The following is a 12,811-nucleotide window of genomic DNA, read 5'->3' on the forward strand; positions in this document are numbered from 1 at the left end:
TGGGCGCTCAGCTTTCTTCACAGTCCAACTCTCACATCCATACATGACCACTGGAAAAACCATAGCCTTGACTAGATGAACCTTTGTTGGCAAAGGAATGTCTCTGCTTTTGAATATGCTATCTAGGTTGATCATAACTTTCCTTCCAAGGAGTAAGCATCTTTTAATTTCATGGCTGCAGTCACCATCTGCAGTGATTTTGGAGGGTTCCAAAAATCCAATGTAGGGTTCAGCAAATGGTATCATATGTTCAGGCTGCATGTGTTGGAGCTGTCTTGTTGCAGCTCACAAGTGATGGTTGGTAAATTTTCAGAAATTTTGCAAGCTGGTTGTTATATACTGCCATTGTTGAAAATTGAAAATAAAAACCTATAATTAAATGGATAATATTAAAAATAGGTTGAAAAATATTCAGAGCTTATCACTTTCTAATTATCTTCCTATATTTTACTACTTTATTTCTTACTACTATGATTTACATTACATTTGTATGTATTTGCATGGTGAAAATACTGTATAATGGTGAACCATTGCACATCCTTTCCCAGTCTGTGTTCACTGATATTAATTTGTTAGGTTGACATTGGCCATAGTGAGAGTACTTATACCACAGAAATCAGCAAATGCTGTGAGTCAGAGTTTAATTGATTTTCATGTTGATTATTTTGGCTTAAAAGATGATGGAGCAAGTGTTCATAATGCAGACTCAACTTTAAGCAGTCTTATTTCTGCAGCTATTATGTTGTGAAGAACACATACAAAAAAATTAAAGATATATCTTTCTGTTATTTGAAAATTATTGCCTGACTCAGCAAAGAAATTGTTCATGTCATTGGTGAATGAGTGAAGTTCTGACATACATCTTCATTGTTTCTCCTTCACAGTACTCAGTTGTAAGCAAAATATCAGCTAACATTCATGTCAGAACTACTCTGGTCTAGCAATGACAGCCATAGTTTGGCACTAGATTCAAGAGTTCAGCAAAAATCAACAAAAATAATCTGTAAGAATTAATTGGCTCTATGGAATTTGATGAAAGTGAAAGTGGAGAGTGAAAAAGTTGGCTTAAAGCTCAACATTCAGAAAACGAAGATCATGGCATCAGGTCCCACCACTTCATGGGAAATAGATGGGGAAACAGTGGAAACAGTGTCAGACTTTATTTTTCTGGGCTCCAAAATCACTACAGATGGTGACTGCAGCCATGAAATTAAAAGATGCTTACTCCTTGGAAGGAAAGTTATGACCAACCTAGATAGCATATTCAAAAGCAGAGACATTCCTTTGCCAACAAAGGTTCGTCTAGTCAAGGCTATGGTTTTTCCAGTGGTCATGTATGTATGTGAAAGTTGGACTGTGAAGAAGGCTGAGCGCCGAAGAATTGATGCCTTTGAACTGTGGTGTTGGAGAAGACTCTTGCGAGTCCCTTGGACTGCAAGGAGATCCAACCAGTCCATTCTGAAGGAGATCAGCCCTGGGATTTCTTTGGAAGGAATGATGCTAAAGCGGAAACTCCAGTACTTTGGCCACCTCATGCGAAGAGTTGACTCATTGGAAAAGACTCTGATGCTGTGAGGGATTGGGGGCAAGAGGAGAAGGGGACGACAGAGGATGAGATGGCTGGATGGCATCACTGACTCGATGGGCATTTGTCTCAGTGAACTCCGGGAGTTGGTGATGGACAGGGAGGCCTGGCATGCTGCGATTCATGGGGTTGCAAACAGTCGGACACGACTGAGCAACTGATCTGATCTGATCTGATGGAATTTAAAATGTAAAATTTTATATCTTATTACTGTTTGTAAACTTTATGCTACACATTATTTATATCAGAAAAAACTTATAATAAGCATATATATACAAATATATATACACACACATACCTGTATCTATAAACACACCTTGTTTCTCAAGAGATCTAGCTGATACTCATTCACCAGTATACTGTTCAATGTGGACCTCGATTCTGGCATCATTTATATAAAGAGAGTATGTCATGAAAAATGGGTTTTCACATCAGCTTTGCTAATTGCAGAAGATAGGATTTGAATCCACACTATGCCCAGAACTCATGCTCTGAGGCCCCATCTGGCAGGTGTACTGCCTCGCTCTGAGACCCTCACTCTGCTGCTTTGCAGCTTGGGTCGTTGATGGATGAAGAGTCTCAAAAGGAAACGAGTATGGCAGTGTAGTTCATGTTGTCATCACTGATCAATTAACCAAACACCACATATGACTTGTGTCATTCTTAGTTTTATTTATTGAAATGCTCCAATTCAGTGCATGTTAACTGGGAAGTATTAGCTGTGACATCTGAACAATCAAGAAATGAGGTCTTAGCAACTTCCTTAGAAATTCACAAAGTATATTTCTAAGTTATTCATTAATATTCATGAACTGACTATAGGGAAGCTTCTGCATTTGTAGCATGTGAATAAATTCTTCACTGTGCCAAGTTCCCTATGCCTTTCTTTGGACCCAGGCAGAGGCATCGGCAAGGTCTGGAGCCAGATAACAGAATTTCCTGTTAGGTCTGTAAGCTTCCTAAAGTCACTTCAGCCCCAAGCCTCTAGCACTTTGCACTGTGCCCAAGGCTTCCTGGGAATTTAATGGGTATGCATTTAATCAAAGAACATTTGATAACCACTGATGCTTGGAATGATAGTGATCAGGTGTGGACTTTCATTTTCCCAATTGTAAATCTGGGAATATTATCTATGCATGGATAACCTCAATCCATTATAGGAATTTCCTCTGATTGAGGGGTGTGATACAAATTCTAGGCTTTGGGATATTGAACACACCTCTTATAGCTAGATTTGACCTTCTTCAGGGCTTCAGGAGGTATCTTCAGATACACCTGGAAAGCACATTCATGGCTAGCAAAATCTGACTAGGAAACAAAATGTAGGAACAGAATTTGGCATTCAGAATTTGTTTTTAAGTAACAATAATTTTAAAAGGGCATATTGCTTTTTCATAAATTATGTGCCATTTTATAATATTTTTCTTCACACAAATAGTTAAATAAATACGGTTTTGAAAATCATGAAGTTGGGAGTTCCCTGGTTGTCCAGTGGTTAAGACTTACTGCTTCCACTGCAGGGGGTACAAGTTCAGTCTCTGGTTGGGAAACTAAAATTGCAAGTGGCATGGGGCATGGCCAAAAAAAAAAAGAAAGAAAATCATGAAGTAAACTCCTGCTCCGTATTAAGGCACCCACAAAGGGACTCAGATTATATCCCATTTTACAGTTGAATTTGTAGTTGGAACTGAGAGATGTCATGTGAAAATAAAAGTGTTAGTCACTCAGTCTTGCCCGACTCTTTGCAACTCCATGGACTGTAACCCACCAAGTTTCTCTGTCCATGGAATTCTCCAGGCAAGAATACCCACTCCAGGCAAGAATACCAAGAATGGAGTGGGTTGCCATTCCCTTCTCCAGGGGATCTTCCTGACCCGGAGTTGAATCCAGTTTTCCCACATTGCAGGTGGATTCTTTACTGTCTGAGCCACTAGGGAAGCCCAAGATATCCTGTGACTTGTCATGTGACTTGCCCCAAATCACACTGAAGCCTGAGATCTTAGAATTATCAGTCCTTATATTCGTATGTGCCGTGGCTGAAAGGTAACTTTGGCTCTTTCTTCCCATCCTCCTCTAGGACTGTGAATTGCCATCTTGTCAGCCTCCCCCAGCTGCCCCGGAAGCAAGGAGAAGCACACACAGCGCGCCAAGGACCCAGTGGCGATTTGGGTCCTGGACTCCAGTAAGAAGCACAATGGAAGAAGTGGAGAGGGTGGAAGGAGAGGCAGATACTCTCTGACATGACTTAGGAAGTAGGTCGCTATCCAGTGAATGACCATTTCAAATAACCTTTCTGCATTATTTCACCCCAACACCCAGTGCTCAGCCACTTGTGGAAAAGGTACCCGGATGAGATATGTCAGCTGTCGGGATGAGGACGGCTCTGTGGCTGATGACAGTGCCTGTGCGACCCTGCCTAGACCAGTGGCAAAGGAGGAATGTTCTGTGACTCCCTGTGGGCAATGGAAGGCTCTGGACTGGAACCCTGTAAGCAAGTGAATTCTCTGGAATTGGGAGAGGACTGGGGGAGCCATAAGAAGGATGACTAGTCATGGGTCAAGAAGGTCAATCAGTACTATTTTAGAATTGGACTTTGGTTTGTGAGTTATTTTTCTCCATGTATGTGCAGCTGGTATGAATCGTAGCCAGATATGCAAGAAGTGCACATTTCTTCAAAATGTGTAAATTAACTTACAGTCTACTTAAGCCCACATCCTGTTGGGCTGATTGAAAAATGCAGTTTTAATTGAGCCAAGCCACATTAGAATGTAATAGGCTTGTGTAGTGCCAGAAGTGGCAGGGAGAAGTAGGGGAGGAAAGGGGAGCCTCAGCTTGAATCTGGGTGCCTCCTGCATCCTATGGTTCCCTGAAGTCCTGTGCCTCTGCTTCCCTGCCAAGAGTAAGAAGTGGGAATCCTCAGCTAACGCTATGGATTCTCCTGTGCACACTGAGAATCACCTGTGGACTTTTATAAAAATAGAAAAAGCCTTTGTCTTCAGGTAGCTGCTGCTTTCTGCCTTGTAAAAAGCTTCTGAGTCCAGGAAATCCAAAGCTCAGGATAGGTAAAGAGAATGGAGGTGAATATCTCAATAAACACCATTAATACATATGTGAAATCTGAAAGAAAATCCAAATCTGTGAAAATCCAAATCTTTGGATCCAGAGAAAGCTGTGTAAACATCCAGACCTTGATGTTAACTGGCTGCATGACCTTGAGCAGTCTGGTGTAAATCCTTGAACTTCAGTTTCTTCTGCTCTTAAAAGAGGCAAAAAAGAATAGCTTATAATATAGATTATAAGGATTGTTTTAGAGTCTATCTGTTAAATGCTTAGAATGAAGAAGGTGCTCAGTTGTAGATAACCTCACTCTCATGCCCTGAGCTTCCAAACATACATACACAGATGTCTATCACATCCATCAGTCTACTCACCAGGTATTTGTAAAACTTACTAAGAAAGGGCTGCTGCTGCTGCTAAGTCGCTTTAGTCGTGTCCGACTCTGTGCGACCCCATAGATGGCAGCCCACCAGGCTCTGCCATCCCTGGGATTCTCCAGGCAAGAACACTGGAGTGGGTTGCCATTTTCTTCTCCAGTGCATGAAAGTAAAAAGTGAAAGTGAAGTCGCTCAGTCATGTCCGACTCTTAGCGACCCCGTGGACTGCAGCCCACCAGGCTCCTCCATCCATGGTATTTTCCAGGCAAGAGTACTGGAGTGGGTTCCTATTGCCTTCTCCAAGAAAGGGCAGTGACTGACAAATAAGAAAGTCCTTGCCTTTATGAAGATCATGACAGTGGCAATTCCAGTCAATGAGCAAATAATGATATAAATATATGATACAGCACCAGATACTGATAAGTACTAGAAAAAAGGTCAAACACAGTGATGGCGGAGAGAAGGAGATGATGTGCTTTTAGACAAGGTAGTCAGAAAAGTCCCCACATTGCACTGGCCAGCACTTGCATGAAGTGAAGCAGTGAGCCACGTGGATATCTGTGTTGTGCAACGGAAAGTAGAGTAGTTGCAAAGACCCTGAGATTGGGATGTTCTTGGCCTAGTCAAAAAACATCCATAAGGTCAGTGGGGCTGAAGTGCAGTGTATAGAGAATAAAAAGAGATGTGTCAAAAAGGTAGCCAGTGACCACATCATGAAGGGCCTACCAGGTCCAGGAAAGGACTCTGGACATGACTCACAGTGAATTGGGCAGTCACTAGATGAATGACATCATCTGAGTTTTGTTCGCAAGGGTCATGGTTTATGATATGGTTAACATATCTGTGGATAACAGACTTGGATTGTGGGTGAAGGCATCAAGATTACAAATAGGTCCCCAGCTGAAAGGCCACTGCAGTAGTCCTGGCAGGGGAAGGAAGGTGGTGGCCTGGACCAGGGAGGCAATGGCAGAGATGATGGGAAGTGGCTGATTGGGGGTGTATTTTGAATATACACAACAGGCATTCTCCATGAAATGGCCTTGTGGTGGGAAGAAAAGGGGAGAGAATGGAATGTGAAAAGTGGAAGTGTTAGTCACTCAGTCATGTCTGACTCTTTGTAACTCCATGGACTGCAGCCCTCTAGGCTCCTCTCTTCATGGGATTCTCCAGGCAAGAATACTGGAGTGGGTAGCCATTCCCTTCCCCAGGTGACCCTCCCGACCCAGGGATGAAAACCGGGTCTCCCACAGTGCAGGCAGATTCTTTACCATCTGAGGCACCAGGATATATGCCAGGTTTTTTGGCCTGAGCAACTGGCTGAATATCCTTTCTCTTTCCCTTTCTGAATATCCAATGTAGTGCTCCGTGACATGTGGGCAAGGTAGGACGACCCGGCAAGTAGTCTGTGTCAACTACAGTGACCACGTGATTGATCAAAGTGAGTGCGACCCAGATTATATCCCAGAAACTGACCAGGACTGTTCCATGTCACCATGCCCTCAGTGGACCCCAGACACAGACCTTTCTCAGAACCCTTTCCTGAATGAGGAATATCACCCCAGGAGCATCAGCCCTAGCCGCACCCACGTGCTCGGAGGAAATCAGTGGAGGACAGGCCCCTGGGGAGCGGTGAGTATTCCCTCAAGTCTTTCTCGAATTTGCCTTCTTCTCTTTCACTTGATATAATGCTCAGAGAGAAGCAGACTAGAAACACCTCTGGAACATTTTTATCTCAGGAGGGATTGATGTGCACTTTTCATTTGTTGGGGTTAATTGTAGTCCCGGAAGGGGTGTCACTTGAGACTCTAAGCTACCTTAACTTCTAACCAGGTGGAGCAGGGGGTGTCACTGCTGGGTGACTTGATCAGGCAGCTTCCTAGAAGGTACTGTGAAGGCCATGATGATTGATCCTGGAGCTGGCAGACGGCTCCTCCTTACCTGAAGGAAAATTCAAAGGGCAGAAGAACTTTTCTGAAAGGAAATTTTTAATGAAAGCCATTTTCCTTCTTGCTATTTTCCAGATGAGTGCAGTCTTAAAGTGGCACAATTGCTATGCCATTTGTAGTAGCGGATTAGGAGAGAAACACTCAGCCGGGTAAAATCTGTGCTTAGAGGAAAAATACCATTAACTCAATGGTTAACTGCAAAGGCTTTGAGAGAAGTTGCCTCTCTGTTTGATCCAAGGACTTGCACTTTCCAATTTTAGGGTCTTCAGCTAAATGTGAGCCTGTTTCATCATCGCTAAAACAAAGTTAATGATAGTGGTGACTTTGTTGGGTTGTTGTATTAAGAATTAAATCAAGCAATGCAAATACTGTTTCACACTCTCCCAGCCATAGAGTGAAAATTAAATGTTGATGATTATTGTTATCATTATCTTTATCCTTCAAACTAGGAAGAACTTGATAAATAGTATTTAACATTCAAAGGAAAAATATGCTCTCAAAAGTTCTAGAAATTTTTACTGAATAGTTTTCCAAAAAATAATTATATTCTGGAATACTGAACATGTCTAAAGGAGCTACAGGAAGGGTAGGGCAGCAGGAGATCCTGGGGAAGGTTTGGGGAGTTTGGTGTTTATTAATCTCTCATGAAGTCTTCTTTTTAATTGTTTATTATTTGTTTCCTTCTAGTACTGCTAACCGTGTTTAATTATTTCTGGACTAAAAAGCTTTAGAAGGAACCAGTCAGTTTTCCACCATGGTTTTGTTTCAATGAATTAGGCTTACTTTCCTGTGATGTTGATGGCCCTTATGGGTTTTATACACTGGACCTCTTGATTATAAGCAGAACATCTGCCCAGGACCTTCACTACCTCATTCTCCTCCCTTACTTTCCACTTTGAAGCTTCTTTTGGCTGGGTTAGAAGAAATTTGGGTTCTACGAAATTAAAGAGTGATCAAGCGAGGTCATCACTGAGTGTCCCATGATTTTTCTAGTTGAAAAAATTCACAGCTCAAACATGTGTATTCTAATGATAAAATTAGAACTTAAAAAAAAAATTGAAAGCTATTCTTATTTAGGACTACATTTGTGGATAATGCATTCCTTTAAGATTGAATGATTCTGCCCTTGGGCAGAGTTCCCAATTAAGGAGGATTAAGTAACCTTTTTGCAGCAATGGGCAATACCATTCTTCTCCTCATTGTGCCTGTTTTTTGTTTGGGGATTTTTTTTTTTTTTTTCTAAGTTAAGTGAGGCTGAAGGTGGATGATGAGATTTTTCAGCTCTTGCTTGACGTGCCTGACTTACTCCCAGGAGTGTGTGGCATGCGTATACCTCTCTTCGTGGTTTGGGATGCTTGATTCTTCCTGCCTGCAACAGCAGGAAAGGCATCAGAGATTTATGAACACTAGAGAATGGGAATCTAGCATTTTCAGTAGATTCTGGAATCAGAACTTCATTTTCCAGATGTGTTTGTGTAAACTCAAACCTTCTATGAGATTTTCAGTGTTAGCAACTAGGGGTCTCTGGTTGCAAGCAAAAGAAAAGGAACTGGTTCTTTTAAGGGAAAGCAAAACTGTTCATTTAGCCCCAGTAGAGACTGAGCCCAGAGCATCTTCAGGGATCTCATTGAGGGTTGGTAAATTTTTTCTGCAAAGGGCCAGATAATATCTTCAGCCGTGTGGACCATACAGTCTCTGTTGCAACTAACAGACTCTGCTGTCTTAGCACAAAAGCAGGCATAGACAAAATGTAAACAAGTGGACATGGCTGTGTTCCCACAAAGCTTTAGTTATAAATGCAGCTGGCAGGCTGGATTTGGCCCCGAGGCTGTGGTTTGCCAGTCTAGATGGAGCAATATCTATAAGATCATTTCTTTAAGAAGTGTCTATATTAATGAACCCTTTTCACTCTGAACCACCCTTGGGTTGCTCTGCTCAGGATTCAAATTCCCAGGAAAGTCTGATTGGCTCAGCCAGTTCTACTTACTCCTTGATCAGGAAAGTGTAGAACTTCTTAAAAGATAGTCCCACTGGGACTTCCCTGGTAGTCCAGTGATTGAATCTCTGCACTTCCACTGCAGGGGCACAGGTTCGATCCCTGGTCAGGGAACTAAGATCCTGCATATGGCATGGCATGGCCCCCCAAAAATACAGTCCCACTAAGGTGAGGTCCATTGATGGATTTCTTAAAGGAAAATCCAGCCTGCCAGATATCAATGGGAAATATACGAGGCAGGTTAAAAAAAAACAAACAAACAGATGTCCATCATCTCTTGCTTCCCTAATGGCCATTCTCTCTTGTTTTGTAGAGTGTCAATGATAGATACAGGGTTTGTTCAAAGGAATGTTTACCTAGGAAAATACGTTGTCTAAAGAGGATAGGAAAATTGTTAACAAAAGTAGTCCAGAGTGAAATTCTGCAACATGGGAATGGAATGAAGAATCCCTATTAATTAAAAAAAAAAAAAAAATGTGGCAAAATTGGACCTGGAGAAAGATCATGTACAATATTTCACCTTGATATGGGAGTATAAAGACCCTGGCTGACCCTGGGTCTAGAATGGTACAGTGCGAGTTCTAGACTGTGCTGGGCAATTGCTTGGCCCCCAGCTGAGCTCTGTCTCTGGTCAGATTCTCTGTAGGAAGCATTGGACTGGTCACTGGGCAGCCAATGCATTAAGTTGACCCTGGATCCGTTGTCCTTTCTTGCTCCACTCAGCCATATTGAAGGGAGGATAGCCTGTGGTTTATGAAACTGTTCCTTCCAGAAACCCTAATCATGTGACCAGCACTGTGGAACCTACTAGGGATACAAGTATGATATTGAAGTTCTGAGGAGACTTATCATTTTATTGGGGACAATAACACAGGTGAGATAATAAACAAATGAATCAAGATTTTATTATCAAAGGAAAAATCCAAGGGCCAAAATATATATTCCAAATCTCTTTATACTATTGAAGGTCCTTCCTAAGATTTCAAATTCTTGGCCCCAAACAAAGCCAATTAATAGTTCTCTGTGTTTCTTGTGTACTAAGCTGTTTAAAAGTAGAAAACAAGTATTTTTAAGTTTAGAGTAAGTATAACAGAACCCTCAGAGAATAGAGGTGGGATTTTGTTAAATCAAAAATCTCCTAAATAATTGCTCAGACAGAATTAATAAATCTATTATCCTGCTCTGCATTTAAAAAATTAAGCTCAGTATATTTGAAAGTCATTCATAATTTTACCAACATTGGCAGGGAAATTGAACTAAAGTCCAGTACAATAAGTAAAAAACTTCTTCACATCTTTATATAGAAGGTGACCAGCAACGAGCAGTATTTATAGTTATTTTTAAATAACACTAGTTTGAGCTGGAGTTTGATAGCACCTATCAACCATTGGAACCTGGAACTCAAAACTGTTGCAAATACAGTTTGAGACTTGATAAGTTGTGAGAATTGCACTGCTTAGAGGACTTGATGGGTTTTTTTTACAGGCAAACAGATTTTACAAGTTAAGGGTCAGAGTGAAGGAGACTAGCAAACACATCGGGTTTCAAAAGATAAGGAAAAAATGGAAAGAGGGAAAAAAAAAAACATTCAAGATGCAGATAAATAAGAGAGCTATGAGAAGCTTGTGTGGGAAATAAGCTGAAGGCTGAACATAATTCTGTGACAACCATGAGAGACATGGCTGGGCTCATGCACCTGAAGAGAAGTTTGTCAATATGGAATTCAAGTTCATTGGGGAATAAGAATAAAGAAGAAAAACAAATCTCGCTACATTAGCTATGAAAGTAGAGGCTTTTGTGAAGGGAGAGAAGGGAATGTTAGCTGCGAGGAAATGATATGTAAGTGACATTCCATGATGCTTTCCTTGGATAATTGAAGGAATTAGTATAGAAGCTTAATTTCAACAACTGGCAATTCCTTAAGCAAGTGATTTGACCCCTGTGTTGAAAGGGAGGTTAAATGTTGGTTCTAAATAAGTGCTAGCAGTTTTGAAAAGAAAAAGAATTTCCCAGTAGACTGTGGTGTCAGTCAGTACGCCTGCACCTCTCAGAGTTGCAGAGGATGAATCGGATTGCTCTGGAACTCACAAGACATGATCACTCATTAGGCAGTTGCTAAACACCTACTGAGACCTAACATGCACAAGGGGGAAGTGGTGTTTCTGCCCTCCAAATATTGCTAAGACCTGAACGTTAAGCAGCTGCATGGAAGGGAGACGCTCAGGATTGCATTCTGTCCATTGTGGACAACTTGAGAGTGGTTTCTGCCACATTTGTCTCTGACCCTTGAGCCAGCTGCTTTCTGGGTCCTCGAGGTGGAGCCTGAGGTGCTGACCGATGTCTGCTGTGTTCAGTGTTCCAGTACCTGTGCTGGTGGGTCCCAGCGGCGTGTTGTTGTGTGTCAGGATGAGAACGGATACACTGCCAACGACTGCGTGGAGAGAATCAAACCTGATGAGCACAGAGCCTGCGAATCTGGCCCTTGCCCTCAGTGGGCTTATGGCAGCTGGGGAGAGGTGAGCGCAAACTCCACTTATACATCCTTTGGGAAAAAACAAATACCAAACAGTGCTGTTGTTCATAGTTTATATGAAGGAAGAAGAACTGGCTCTAGTTAAAGCTTCTTGATTTCAGATTAACTAGGAGATCTATCTTAATTATGGACTATTTTCAAAGTGCATTTATTACCATATAGAAATGGCTTGACTACATAGGAGAGATAAGTTAGGAAAGAATACAGATAATGTTAGTTTAAAATGTAAACCTCTGCTGATTAAAACATGGGTGCTTTTAAAGTGACTGGAAATGTGTGTTAAATTAATCAATGGAAGTTTTGCCATCTTCATAATTTGGGGGTGTTTATGGTACACCATTGTTCTCATGGCGTTGTGTCTCCCAGTATTTCAAATTCGTAATGAACCAGCTGTTGTTCATCAGGGATTAGGAGCTGTTATTCTTGTCAGAGGTGATGCATTGTAATCATAGAAGTGAATAATTAGCTGTATAGTCTCAAATAATGAAATTCTTCAGCTCTTAACCTTTTAAGAATTGCTTGCTATGAAAATAGAGACACAGGTGTAGAGAACAAATGAATGGATACCAAGGGGGAGTGGGGAGGAAGAATTGGGAGATTGGGATTGACGTGTATACACTACTATGTATAAAATAGATAGCTAATGAGAACCTACTGTAGAGCACAGGGAACTCTACTCAGTGCTCTATAATGACCTAAATAGGAAGGAAATCCAAAAAAGAGGGGATATATGTAAACATATAACTGATTCATTCCATTGTACAACAGAAACTAACACAAAAGCTACTGCTTTTGACTACTAATTGTAAAGCAGCTACATGCCAATACAAATTAATAATAATAAAAAAAGGACTGTCAGCTATGATTGATGAAAGGCCGTAGAATATTTGGAGCAGACAAAACTGGGCCCCCGTCCCAGCCCTGGCTCTTACAAGCTTTGTGGCTTTGACAAATAATATAACTTTGCCAAATATCTGTATTCTCATCTGTACATGAGAATAAATAATGGCACCCACTTCATAATATTCATGCTATATGAGATAGTGCACATCAAAACCTAGCCTGTAGCCTTCAATCATAGTTAGCTGCTATTATAATAATGATAATCAGTATTATTACTACTAATAATAATTATCATTAGTATGACTATATTATTGAATGGGGTTTTAAGCCACTATCATGTGTAGGACTTAGATGTTTTTTGTTTTGTATTTAATTAAAGAGTATATATTTCTACTCTTGAATCTACAGGGAGAGCACATACTTAGAGTTTGTCGAGTTGTTCTATCTTGACTATAAAATTTATAAAATAAAACA

General features: G+C 41.1%; 1 protein-coding gene across 3 annotated transcripts in view; it reads left to right on the top strand.

The window, feature by feature from the left end:
• ADAMTS9 (ADAM metallopeptidase with thrombospondin type 1 motif 9) overlaps positions 1-12,811 on the top strand; it is a 162,584-nt gene that overhangs the window by 80,304 nt on the left and 69,469 nt on the right. For all 3 annotated transcript variants that reach the window (XM_070777120.1, XM_019984324.2, XM_019984325.2), the window contains exons 24-27: positions 3,663-3,767; positions 3,905-4,072; positions 6,379-6,648; positions 11,316-11,477. In XM_070777120.1, the coding sequence (XP_070633221.1) occupies positions 3,663-3,767; positions 3,905-4,072; positions 6,379-6,648; positions 11,316-11,477 (705 nt within the window). The remainder of the gene's footprint in view (positions 1-3,662; positions 3,768-3,904; positions 4,073-6,378; positions 6,649-11,315; positions 11,478-12,811) is intronic.

Source organism: Bos indicus, chromosome 22 (genome assembly GCF_029378745.1).
Source record: "Bos indicus isolate NIAB-ARS_2022 breed Sahiwal x Tharparkar chromosome 22, NIAB-ARS_B.indTharparkar_mat_pri_1.0, whole genome shotgun sequence".
In the NCBI taxonomy this organism is placed as follows: Eukaryota; Metazoa; Chordata; class Mammalia; order Artiodactyla; family Bovidae; genus Bos; species Bos indicus.